The following is a 14,339-nucleotide window of genomic DNA, read 5'->3' on the forward strand; positions in this document are numbered from 1 at the left end:
TATTTCAACATTTCGGCCAACTTACATCGGCCTTGTTGACAGACGTATTAACATCGTACCTTTAACCCCAGGTTTCTGAGGTACATTTAGTGGTAGTTTATTTATTCAATAACGTTAAAACTCGTACAAAAACAAACCGCAATTGAATAGATAAACTACCGCCAAATGTACTCAGAAACCGGGGGTAAATGATCGTTTTAATTATAGTTTTATTTTGTGTCAAGAATGCCACTAGTTTTTATTATCTAAGAACCAATCAAACAGCAAATTGTATTCAAAAGATTTTATTTAATGAACCGTAAATATACATATGCGTACGCTAAAGTATCAAATCGTATAGATAGACATCAATTCTGTACAATTTGATACCTTAACATAAGCAAAAAACACAATTTCCAGGATGATTTTCTTGATCTCTTCCTCAGTCCAATAAAAAGTGGCTATCAAATTAGAGCTAGGCAAAATTCTTCATACAAGCCAACAGGAGCTTATTCTATATAGTGCAGGTGTATTCGTAACAGGACGACTGCTCCTCCTGCCTTCGTTCTTCACTTGTGATGCGGATGTTTGATGATGAACCACCCGTCTCCCAAAGACCGGGCGTTTCTATTATCTATAGAAGAATATTTAATCAGCATTTTGTTTTATTACGGCCCAATATTAAGAGATACTCGGTATTAATAGCGCTTAAATGACTTTTTAGACACATATTAACCCGCCAGTAGTCGCGCATGGGTCGAAAAGACCCAGAGCTACAGAATTGATTCGTATTTTTTATAATAAATAATATTATAAAAAATGTGTGTGTGTGCTATGCTCTGGGTCTTTTCGACCCATGCGCGACTACGCGCGGGTTAAGTTATTGTATAAGACTAAATTACGTAAGAATTATAATTAAACCTATACCGATACATATAATTAAAGATACAGACACAAATAGAATGCAGCCTTGATTCCATGGAAGTTGATAGCCCAAAGTACATCACTGTTGTCTTTTTATAAAGTTAAAAATAGCATGAATTCAGTGACGTACATGGCCAAAAAGAAATGTTTTTAAAGGTAATATTAAAAGAAGGAAAAAAATTCAAAGGTCAGTCATAAATAGAACTGGAATCAGGAATTAAAGCAATAAAGAACACAAAACTAAGAACTCCTACTTAAATAAATTCCCAGCAGACTTCAAGACTAGTTAAATAATCTCAACTTAAAAAAACACCTATTGGAAACTAACTCGATCGTTCATTTGCATCAAAACTGCGTTTGCCGGGAGTCGAGTGAAGTTGAAAAATAAGTTCCTTACCTTTTGAACGAGCTCTTCGAAAGCCAAATTGATGCCTTCCTGAGTCTTAGCACTGCTCTCTATGAATAACATTCTGTGTTTCTGTGCAAATGCTTTACCCTGTTCTCTCGTTACTGCACGGTTTTGCTAAAAATATATTAGACTGTAATTTTTGTTGGAATATGTAGAAAAATGGTTCATAGCTTAGATTGGAAATTAATTACTGTTTACCGTATTAGGACATTTTATATTTTATTTTAAAATTTTGTTTCAGATGTTCTGATTTATACACGAAGTGGATAAGACGCGAATCGTTGAAGACGTAAGTCACTTTTTAAATATCAGACACTTTACATTGGCTATAAAAAATACCATGTCTAAACACTTTCGGGATTATTGAAATCATTTGAAAAATTAAATTTTAAACCGGTCACTTACGTTATACTTTTAAAAACGAAAATATTATACAACAGTACTCGATTCTACGCAAACAAAAATTGATCTCAATTTAGTAAACTCCTTCACAAACTTACTTTATCAATCTTATTGCCAACAACTAAACAGACGATGTTCTTCTTAGTGGAATACACTTGGAGCTCTTCGACCCACTCGTTTAGTTTCGTCAAGGATTTCGGCTCGGACACATCGTACACTAAGATAGCACCGTGAGCATCCCTGGAATATAACTTTAGTAAGACTTAAGGAGTAATATATTGCATGCAGCAATCATTGAGTGTAAGTTGACTGAAATGTTAAAGGTATTTCCTAGAGGCTTCCAGATTTTGAACGCGGGACAAAACTATAAATAACTGTTACATTCAAAACTGCCCGAGTTATAAATTAAAGATTTTTTAACGGAATTACCGGTAAGCTATAATACTGCAACACTGCCAAGAGATAACACTTATACATAACATCGAAATGTGTAAGAATTTAATTGATCTTTGTAGAGAAAAACTCGTGTGACAAAAACAGATAAAAAGCTTTAGGTTAGGTACCTATATCTTGGGCGCACGTTTTGATTTATTAATAAAACAAAGTGAGTAGCAGACTTCTGGCTACCAAGCACTGCGCGGAATGCACAGTTCAATGACCCAATTTTAAAAGGAATTTTCGATAGGAGTTAAACTAATCCACATCCGATTTTAAATAATAGGTTTAGGTACCGACGTATACAAAATTAATAGGTACCTAGTTGAAATAATCCACGTCAGATATTCAACTCGGCACATAAAAAAACTGATTTGTTTTGTTCATATGAGCAATACTGTTCAAAGTAATACCATAATAGCCGGTTACCTGTACCGTGAGAGCATATGACTCATACATTGCATATGTCGCAGTATTTCATCATCACAATAAGAGGATAATTCTTGTAGTTTCGAAGAAATCTACCAAACTACCTATACTGTTGTTTAAGGAAAACCACAAATTACTTTCGGCCGAATAGTTTAAGATTACTGATAGATTATTTCCTGTAAGTAAGACAGGATTGTCTTGTCACGAGCGACACGACGATTTTTTTGACGCGTTAGCATGACGTGTCTATATTGATAACTACGACATAATTAAATAATAATCTGCTAAATAATTAGAGATATTGAGAAAACAAATTGTTATTATTATTTACAGAGGTTTGTAAGTCATAATTGAAATAAACAATTTAATCACCTACAGTTCAATTTGACATTGTCCTTCCCTAAGGTACAATATTTAACTGTAATCACTATAATCTTCTACATTTAACTTATTTATCCATATACCTATTTTAGCATTAAAATCACGTAAGGTTTATTAGATATACTTTCGCCCTTGATAACCTGGGAATGGGTCCACGCAAACGAAGTCGTGTTGTAAGAAAAAAAAAATTGTAAGTGCTTAAACATTTTACTACATATTTATATTTTAAACTCCTGCTTGCAAAGAACTGCAGGGCGCATCGACGCAGGCTATTGCGTTTCGATCGCTCGATTGATAGAACAGTCAACCGAGAGACCTCTCCACTAGGTCTTCCTTCAGTTTGCTTTATAAAGCACCTGCTTGTGCTCAAGTGATTTCGCGACACCCATAACAAAATACACTCAATGAAATACTAGGTATTTATGAGTAATCACAGGTTAATGACATAGTTCTCTTTCGTGACAAACTGAAATTACGTATGCATGTTTTGTGTCGCAACTAGAATTACTAAAATAACATGTTTATTATCAGACCTATCAGATAATATAACACGAAACGTACTGATTTCATATATTTTCCATACGTTTTTATATATATGGCAATTCCTGTAGGTACAATATTTTAGTGTTGCCACTGTCAGTCACTGTGGGAAAAATATGTAATTTTTTTTTCCTACAACCACAAGGAAAATACTTGCCACCTAAAGGGACTTTAATTCCTCTTTAGTCAACAAAAGTGACAAAACCATATGAATAAAAAAACCTTACCAGCAAACTTAAAATAAGTATTCTAATTCATAACTGTTCTCATATTGGGCATCTTTCGGAATAAAATATGTTATCGAAATGCAAGTTAGGATGTCATTTAAAAGAACAAGACACTAATTTTAACTTAACCCTAGAGATAAGTCAGTAGTAAGTATGAGAATTTGTATGAAATGCACTATAACCAGGCCGTTACAAACATACGAACTACGTCAAAATCAAGAGAATGAAATGAATGTGACAATGTATAAGTGGAAGCGATAAGCCTCGGATAAAATGACATGAATTAGTTCACACATTTAAAATGGTCCAAGTATAATTAGAACTATTCCATTTAATCGAAAAATACAGTAAGTGGTGTGTGTATTTGTTGCACGTACAGAATCCATCATCTAACAGAACATACCTGTAAAAACTAGAAGTCAATGTCCTATATCTCTCCTGTCCTGCTGTGTCCCAGATACCGAGCTTCACTTTCATGCCGTTAACATCCATGACTTTACATTTGTAGTCAACTCCAATTGTGGCCGGGAACGATGCATTGTAGTCTCCAGTTGTGAATGCTAGGATTATGCTAAAATTATAAATATGGTTAATTATATATGGACAATAGAGAATGGCTACAAACATTCACAGTAACGTGATTCTCTACCACTATCATCATAAGACAACTGGCTAGCTATAATTGTATTGTATGAAAATCTGATAAACACCTCTTCAAGCTTTATAGAGGCTATTTTTGCAGTTTTTTTTAAAAGTTAACCTTTCTATACTATATAGTACCAACTGAAAAGAATCATAAACACTGATCATATTGGTGATGTCTTCTAAAGCAAACAGGTGCATAGTACTCATAACTGTAGTTGTGTATGACAAGATGTATTATGAATGTCAATAAAGAAAAATATTTTTTAGGGATTGCAGTATGTGTCTTTCTTGTTAACAATATTAGTGTAAATCTGTAGATTGAATTATAATTTCTAAAATGAATAGTTAACAATTTTAATTTGTAAGTGCAAATTTCAATATAATACTAATAAAACTGTTACTGTCCTTATATCAACTATTAGTAGGTAGTTTATATAACAGCAATAGTTGAAAATAGTTGAAATGTGCATATTTTGAATACATTTACAACATGAAGTAAGCAAATAACTTTTTATTTATAATTATAGTCATATTCTATTACACCATTTATGAAGAACTTTGTCAGATATTTTATCAGTTCCAGAATGTGACTCACAATCATAAATGGTTAACAACTTCTAAATAATAAATGTAGCTATGTCAGATTAGCTTACTCAGAATACATTACTATGCTGTTTATTAATAAATAAGTATAGTCTATAGCGCAATATAGATTCCTATCAACCTATGTACTTAATTATTAATTGATTTCCGTTAAGTAGGTACACAAAGATTAGGTTTTATTTACCTAACCCAAGGTTGCATGCGAAAAAAACAAAGACTATTGAAACTAGGTGAGTATGTATGTTTTGAATAATAATTAAAACGATTATACGCATAATGAAAGAATTACCGTTGCCGTGAAATTCATAGACACTTTTATAAACATGACTCAATCATTTTTATAGACCAATGGTTAGCCACTTACTTTTAAGGTTAACTTACGTTTCATTAAGTTATTTCTTACCTAGATTTCCCCACACCGCTTTCTCCGATAACTAAAATCTTTAATGTTGTAACGTAATCCATTTTCGACACGATAATTAACAAATAAATGGATTTATGAAAACAAAACTGCTTGATACCCCTTTGTGACGCACTATCGGAATCAGAATGTTATTTAACGGGGTAAAGTTTTCATATATAGATAAAACTATCGATTAGCAACACGGAAGTCAATAATAAACGCAGTTTAGCACAATAGTTTACAACTAGATCATAATTTCACAATGCAAAATACGAAAACAATTTTTGACAATGACATTTTGCGTATTGGTAAAATCCGTCATTATTTGCGTTTGGTTATTGCTCTGACACTTAGAAGTGTTCAAAAAAAGTTAGTATTTATTTACGCTTCTCCTCTCTTTAACAGATGTTAATATAGTTTGATAGTTTAAAAATATTGATGTAATATTTTTGACCATATACGTGTTCTGTATTTTTATTCGATTCTTAGACTAAAATTGTGCGTTAGGCATGCAATCACTAAACGCTCTTGACGATTTTAGCATACTCTTCCCACTTGGCTCCGTCGACTAAATACGAAATCAGTTAGTAAAATGATAATATACTATAAGTATTTGTAAAGATAATTGTATGAAAAGGTTTTATACACTAACACTGAAATGGAGATCAATTTATTCAGATAGGTATTGACAGATCCCTATCTGAATAAATTGTACCTACCTACCTAACTGTTTGTACATAAGTAGTAAACTATTGCTTATAATTACAATCAATAAATTGTTGATTAAGTAAGATTTAAAATAAAACTTTGTAAACAAGGCCATCACGGAACCAAAGTGATCATAAGAAAAAAGGTCGCTGTACATCAACACAGCGCAACTAAATTGAAATTTCATTTTTCAAACGCTCCACAAAGTTGGTCACTCGACTTGGAAGTTTAAAAGTAAAGTTTATATTGGTTTCTGAATAAAATAACGTTGCTTAGAAGTTCATGCGCTGCTCTGTATTGTGTTGAGACACTTTATTTTGTTTATTCTCTACTCTTTCTTCGATAGACGATGTCAAGATGTATTACGCGATTTTACTAAAAGGAACCAACATATCTTGAGACATGAGATGATTACAAGTTGTTTTTCGGTCATGTGAAATTCATTTTGCGCTTTTGGGGCTGAAGATAGTATGTCTTAAGTACATAATTGGCTTGTACATAAAATGGGTGATAACAGAGATGATAGCTGGTATACACAGCTAATTTATTTATTTATTTTAGATGTAGATGGATCAACTCCATCTACATCTAAAATAAATAATAATAATAAGATAAGGTGGGTATGTACTGGCTCAGGGCTCTACCTAGTGTCATATAAAAGTAGGGCAAATTGGCGATGGTGATGGTTGGACGTATTATCTAGGCACAGATAGGTACATAGTAATATATAATTCTAACAGTACTTACAATAATTTCAAATTGTGTTCAAGTCTTAAGAGTATCTTTCGATTTTGTTCGACGAAAAGACGCAGACAAAAATATAGAGATTGAAAACATAATTCCACTTCGAAATTTCTCTTGGATTATTATAAATTCTATACAGCTTTTCCACATAGAATCTCATTCGCCACACATTGAAAGAATCTGTGATATCTATAGATAGTTTTTCAATAGGCGAGCGGGCGCCATTCAGCAGTATTTAGGTCTCTGAGTCAATGCAGTACGGGACAAAACGTTTCTTTATTTCATTAGAATGCATTCACCGAGCTGTCTATTGTGCCTGTCTGACGCCCGAGAGCCTCCATTCTAAACAATTGAATTTTATTGCGAAGAAAATGAAGTGTCTTTTTATGATACAATTTTTCTTGACACATTTCTTTAGTGCATTTCTAAATAAATTGAACCGAGATATTGCAGAGATTTTTTTTTGTAATTTTTTCTTCAATGCTTTTAAGTCGTAGAGTACCTATTTTACAAGTGTTTTAGTATGAAGCATTGATTTGGAGCTCGCTAAAATTTATATTTTTTTGGCGTTGTCATTGAGCTAGAGTTCAGTCACGTTTTTAGTTTTGTAAATAATTTTCATACCAGTGAGTTTTTAAGACAGTTTGAATAGTAATTGCAAATATTAAACCACCACTTATCCAGTGTCTTCAGAAGACATGTTAGTGCAATTACAAGCATGGCAAAACTGATACCCAAACTACACAGAAGTAGGTACTCGTAATACTAACGTTAGTAAAATATAAACTGTACTTACGAATCATTAAAATAGCTTGATAAATTGTAAAAATCGGATAACCAGTCAATATCGCATGAAACGCCATATTGTCCAACTGATTGGCATATCAGATGCGTTTTCTATAATTTTATTACACTGACCTAATTCAGTTGCGCGTATAATACTGCGGTTAGAACCAATGGCTGTGTATGATTGATAGAATTAGTCGCTTTGCAAATTGATATCTACGTGCTATATCTGATACACGACACACGTAAGAGCGATTAGGATCAGTTAAGCAACTTTAGCGCGGATGTTTCATAGATGGGTAGCCGTGCATTTAAGCTGAGTGTCTCCATGCTTTGTAAGGCACATACAAAGTCGGTTCTGGTTCATGTCAATTAAGACAACAGTCGTCAACATAAATGTCAAAGACCTTCGAGCGGCTAAAACAATTTTGGTTGACCCTATAGGTTTTATTAATTAGTGAGTGTTTTACTTCAAAAGTGAGGAGGAACCGTGATTAATTACTTTCAATTATGGAAGTAGTTAAGCAGAAAGGACTCAATCCACACTTTGACCAAATGATGAGTTGACCAAAAAATGGAGTTAAGTATGCAATCATTCTCCTGGGGGTCAAATCTAGTGCAGTGTGATGTAGTGGAATCCCTATTTTTAAAATGTACATGAAAACTACTTTTCCTACTACCTCGACTCAACCCACAGTATCAAGATTGTCAAAATGTACCCTCAGGAGAGTCCAAAGAAAAGTCAAAGTGTGGATTAAGTCCTTTCTGCTGAACTACGACCAATTGGCAATGAGAACAACGTCTTGGAAATGGTACTAAATATCACCTTTTGAAGAAAAATTTAAGCCACTCTTCGGGCATAAGTTATAGGCATGGTTTACGTAATCTGAGCAACCGATGACCGTTAAAGACCTTGAAGAGAAAGTCAATTAAAGTAATAGAGTCACCATAGTCCCCATAGACATTATTTGTCCTTCAATTAATGAAAATGGGGTTACTGTGTCATCTTGGACGCCATTAAACTCATAGACCGACAACTTATTACAGAACCTGGATATGCACGATTTATCTTGATTATTATAAAAAAATTCTGTGTATTTTCCAAAATAAAGAGGCAGTATTAAACAGGCCACCAATAGATGCATAAGCCTACAGGTCACTCATGTTCAAAATTCTAAATTGAATTTTGAACAAAGTCGCTTTTGCACCGGACATTTCGATTGGTCGCTGCCGGCCGCGAACTTTGCATACGAGGCTCCCAACTAACTCGTTGGACTATAAGACATGACACACATAACTTAGAAATGCGAATATGCTGTTTTACGAGATGATGAGGAATTCTTGAGGGAATTTTGACTTGATTAGAATCCAAAGAGCAGTTATTAAGACTAGGTTGATTAGTAAAGGCTTTGATGAAGGCAATGTATACTGCGTTTGTAAAAAAATCCGTATGCAGTCCCTGCACATAGTGAACATCTTTGCTCGATATCTATACTTATAATAAATCTGTAGAGAGGTAAATTCTGTACATTGAATATATTTAAAAAAAAACCAATGGGGGATGTTAAGTAACGGATACTGATACCGAATCTGCAATTTGTAATTTTCTTTTCTGTCTGTCTGTCTGTCTGTCTGTCCTCCGTCTGTATGTGTCGCTATCACGTAAAAACTACCGGATAGAATGCACTGAAATTTGGTATATGCATAGAATAAGTAGTGGAGCAACTTATGGGATACTTTTTATTTCATAAAATTGTTTAATTTTCTAGAAAATTGCAAATATGTAGTAAAAATCGTACACAGGTAACATAAAAATATAAGCGATAATTTTGGCACATCCGTTAAGCGTTGCTGTGGCACACTGAATTATTGTTCCATATACAATCATTTTGGTGTGGGATCAAACCTCATCGGAGACAATACTTTTTGTGACTGTTTTACGTTTCAAAGTACTTTTTAAACATTTTCTATGGATTTTGCTTAGATTTTTGTGGAAATTGATATAAATTTTATTTCATAGTGCATTATTTTATTTGGGATCAAACCTCATCGGATACAATGACTTTTTGTGACTGTTTTACGATTCAAAATATTATTATATAAATAATTAAATTAATTTTATTTCATAGTGCATTATTTCATTGAACCTGAGTTTACATATACACGTCATAGATGGCGTTGCAATCCAATTTACAACATGCACCAAACTTATTTGTTTTTGTTTTTTTTTTTTAATAATGTCAATCATACATTTTATGCACTATGTATCATATGACGACAGGTAAAATTAAATTACGTACAATGTCTTATGGATGTAAAATGATGGTTAACGCGGCGCTCGCGCCGGCCGCGGCCGTATTATCGTAGATACCTACATGATTTCGCGGGTGAAGAACTTTAGCGCGGTTTCATACGCGTGCGTACGCTACATAGCAGGCACGCGGGCGCCGACAGGAACATGAGAGAAGACGGGTTCGGACAGAAGGATAGGTCAAAGCGAAAAGTAGTTAAAGCATTTGCATGTAGGTAGATTATTTTGAAAGTATCTAGGTCTAAGTGAGCTGCAACGAATGCAACAGCACGACATTCACGCGAGCGGAGCCGCACGGGTCAGCTAGTTTTGAATAAATAGTAGCTTCCAATAAAGTTCATAGCCAACCTATGCCTACAGATATTATCAGTAATCTACGCCGAAACGTCAAGCGGATCAAGAATGACAGTCGCATATTTTCCGTAAAATAAATAAGTCATCATGCAACGCGTAAAAGTTAAAATGTTAACCTGCAATTGCACCCAATGCCTTGTAACAAGCAGTTTCATACAATATCGATTCATCGAAGCGGTTTTACGCAGTACGCTTTTAAATCGAAAAAAAAGGGTATCGTGTCCAACCGCCCGATCGTTTCGTATTTTTACATCGATAAACATTGTTATCATTCGTTCATTTCATTCATTTCGTTCGCTGAGTGAAAGTGATTCATTCTCGCATTGAATAATGAACCTCTTTGTACATTCGAATGAACGCTGAAATAAACGACTGAATTTAAATACCTGTATTTATAACCTATTGTTAGGGGTGCCGGAAAAGGCTTTGTGTATATATCGGTCAGGATTAATAGATAAAATTTATTTTGGTATGTTTTGATACTTTCGTATCCGATGTAATGAAGCGGTATTGGTGATAAAGTATCAATTTTATCGGCTTCCAATTTTGGATATAGAATAGATGATGATTAATTTATGTTGTTAAATTTATATTCTGTGTAAGTTATTGAGGGCATATAATTATCAATTTCTACGTTATTTTAATAACTTTAACATAAAGATTTATGAAATTCGTTCAACTACAATAAGACATACTTACACTTTGTGAACAACACACATTTAAAGATTTTTAGAACTAAAATTTTATTGTCATAACATGAAATAGAAAAAAAACACTGTGAATTAATTTTGATAAACGCACGGAAACAGTACAGCGTAGTTACTAAATACTCACAAAATGCATCTTTAGGACAATTGTACGATATCATTTAATAATATCCAACGTTCATAATGTGCAATTGAGCAGCAGTAAATTTGGTGCAGTATGAAGCTTACCTAAATATTTCGTACAAAAAAGTAGCAGCCCTGTATTTCAATCTTCTGTCATTATAGGGGTACAATCTCTCTCACATAACTAACAGGCTACACCCTCGATTGCAGTCTGCTTAACCTCTCGATAAACTATGATTTCAATCAGGCAAACATATTTTTATAATATTTCTAAAGTAATAATTATAATGATGATCGACAGAGATCGTGGTAACCAACAAAGCGTTGACTAGTGCTTTGTGCTGACTCCATTATAATAGACCAAGATGCTTAAAATGTATTGGTGTTGCATAGTCCATCACTATACTTACTTATCGACCATTATTTTTTATGGTAGAAGATTTAAGTAAACGTGTAAGAAACAATCCATATTAATTCACTAATCATATAGTTGGCCACAAGTAACAGCAGGCGAGCTTTTTCAAATCACTGAGCATAATCAGAACGGCATAATCGTTAAGATAATGATATCAAGCATTTTTTTGCTGAAATCGGCACTTTGATCTGTCAACAACGAATAACAAAGCAACATACTCAAACTCCAAACAACAAGAAAATATTGAGTGCAGTTTTTGAATTAAAAAAAGAATGCCTCTATCCTATAAACAAATAAAATCTAGAAAGAATAACGTACTTGTGTTCAAATACATCGTAAATCTTTAGGATAAACCTATTGATTAAACCTGCAACACACTAAGCTCGGTCTCATTGCCTGTGATTAGTAATACTAGTGTTACTATTATTAGACGCGTAATGTGCATGTATATAATTGGATCTAGTAATTACTGATATCTAGGGACTAGACCGATAAACTTGTATAATTACTTTGAATCGGGATTCGCTGAATAAAATGTGCAATACCAAAAAGTGATTATTGGATGGCAATGTATTAAGGGTAAACAATTTTAATATGGCGGGCTATAGCGCGATTATCTACAGTCGGTACTGGTGAGTATCGAGAGTTCGACATTCAAAATATACTGCTATATAGTTCCTGTGGTAAGTGCTAGAGGCGCTGATCAGATTTTTATGCAACTCCGTAGCTAGTCGGTTGTTGATAGCTGATAGTGCCAAAAAATAGCGCTACTGATCAGCCTTTAGATTATAATAACAAACTTTCGGGTGTTCTTTTTGCGGAAGATTTGAACCTGATCCCTAATGTGTCAGAGGTTAGTTTTATATTCAGGTAAATTACTTACTTAAAGGTAATTACTAGCAAAAAAGTTAACATTCAGAATAGTTCCTGAGTGGCACCACCTAAATATTTTAAACAAAACCTTTGATCCATATCAAACGCATGCAATCAAATTAACAACCACAACAAAACTATCGAACACAAATATAACTAATTCCATAACAATTTCAAAATCAATAAAATTTCATTTTGAACAATCAGCGTAACATACGAAATTCCATAAATAGATTGAATAGAAAACAAACAAGGAGCGAGTCAGCATTTCAAATTATCCGGCGAATGGGACCGATTGAACGAATGAAATGAACGGGACCGAATGGAATGGCTAGCTGGACGGATCTTTAGGTGCTGCTATTATTTTGATTGGAGGTACGAATGTACCCCGGGAATCTTGTATGGGTTAAGTTAAGGCCAAGGTAATATTCATCATGAAATATAGTTCAGCAAGTTTGATTGTTTTCCTGAATTCATGTTTACTGATTTGAGTCATTACACAGTTGATTTTACTTCGATCATCATCATTATTAGCCCATAAACATAAACAACTGGATATTGTTCTCATTTTATCTGTTTTGCACTTTATTCATTGGTTTTGTGCAGCACAAAAAAACGGGCGTAGACATTTCTCAGTGATCTGATGATGAAGGTTTATATCGCAAACGCAAGAACTTCCAATTGTTTAAACCTGAAAAATATACTTACTTATATGCGTTACCGGTAAGTGCAAACATTCTAAAGAAACCTGCACTTCTAAAACTTCTATTCACAATAACAAAATAAACCTTCCGACGAAATAGCCCGTAACGTCACGAAAATCTCCCGCACCTTTATTTAGAACTAAATAAATTCAGCCAAGCCTTTCCCTTAAGCCGGGTCTAAAACACCGTGAGCATTTTATTCTTTTGGGCAGACGACCCGGCTCTTTGTATCTAGAGAAAATAGATTTTCCTAGTGCTTAGGTCGTTTAGGTTCATAGTCGAGTTAGGGCTTAAAATTTTGCTCTACAGTAGGTACTTCGTTGTTGTATTTATTAGAAAGCTAGAATTCAAAGTTAGGTAGAATCTTGTTCAAAAAGTTCTTGTTATATTTTGTTAAAATTTTCTTTAGCTCTACATAACCCAGAGTTTAAGAATAAGTACATAAAATTTTGCGCATGATTAATAGCATCTTCAGTTATCTGTTGAAATTCTTTGAAAAAAAGGAACTCTGGTGGCACACCCAACCCACCACATTGATAGTTTTGTGGAGTAAATGAACCAGATATCATAATGTTTAATGAAATTTTATAACTAAAGACGACATTTTGCTAAAAGGCATTGCACATCAGCCGCTACAAATTTTAAAAACATGAAAATATACTAATAGTAAGAGTTTGACATTGTATTTTGTACATTTAAACGATTTTAAACTTTTGTTATCAAGAGCTTCTTGTACTATCCTGGAGTAATGGTGATCTTTAGAGGACCCAGGGCTGATGTAGCTCGATCTTGTAATTGAATTGAAACATCAAGTAAATAAATAAGATATCGTATCCTAAAAATTTTCAATCGCGCATAAGATCTATTGCATTATAACATTCGTTTATTTGTTTTTGTGTTATTCACAAATGGTTTGTGATACTGTTTTGAATTAATTGGCAGTTAAAATTTTACGTAGCCTTTCTATAATCCAATACGTCCATCTAACATCTTTACATTCTCAAACCTACTCTCGCAGTACACTCATTCTCTACAACATTGAGAGCTACACTTGTATCGTAAACCAACATTTTTATATCACATTTTATTATCAAAAGTTTGTTTTAACTGTTCAACGTGAAGTTAGTTTATCGATGGTAGTTCACGGGTAATTTTAATTCGGAACTTTGTCATTTATTTGATGGGAACTGAAAAGTTGGAATTGCCCTCCGAACCTAGACTGTCGATATAATTTCTG

General features: G+C 33.6%; 1 protein-coding gene across 1 annotated transcript; it reads right to left on the minus strand.

Moving 5' to 3' along the window:
* Positions 1-268: 268 nt before the first annotated feature.
* Rab18 (RAS oncogene family member Rab18) lies at positions 269-5,678 on the minus strand. Its single transcript, XM_076119952.1, has 5 exons — positions 5,378-5,678; positions 4,130-4,297; positions 1,813-1,954; positions 1,301-1,426; positions 269-613 (listed from the first exon to the last, which is right to left on the minus strand). The coding sequence occupies exons 1-5, from the start codon at positions 5,437-5,439 to the stop codon at positions 494-496; spliced, it is 618 nt and encodes a 205-aa protein (XP_075976067.1). The 5' UTR covers positions 5,440-5,678; the 3' UTR covers positions 269-493.
* Positions 5,679-14,339: the final 8,661 nt, after the last annotated feature.

This window comes from Anticarsia gemmatalis, chromosome 11 (genome assembly GCF_050436995.1).
Source record: "Anticarsia gemmatalis isolate Benzon Research Colony breed Stoneville strain chromosome 11, ilAntGemm2 primary, whole genome shotgun sequence".
In the NCBI taxonomy this organism is placed as follows: Eukaryota; Metazoa; Arthropoda; class Insecta; order Lepidoptera; family Erebidae; genus Anticarsia; species Anticarsia gemmatalis.

What these genes read in the sequence shown, in the direction of transcription:
- Rab18 (XM_076119952.1), bottom strand. Translation starts at nt 5,439, where the DNA reads ATGGATTACGTTACAACATTAAAGATTTTAGTTATCGGAGAAAGCGGT. An exon ending in AGCGGTGTGGGGAAATCTAG is followed by an intron (nt 4,298 to 5,377) that starts GTAAGAAATAAC and finishes TTATAATTTTAG; the next exon opens with CATAATCCTAGCATTCACAA. An exon ending in TTGGCAATAAGATTGATAAA is followed by an intron (nt 1,427 to 1,812) that starts GTAAGTTTGTGA and finishes ATATATTTTTAG; the next exon opens with CAAAACCGTGCAGTAACGAG.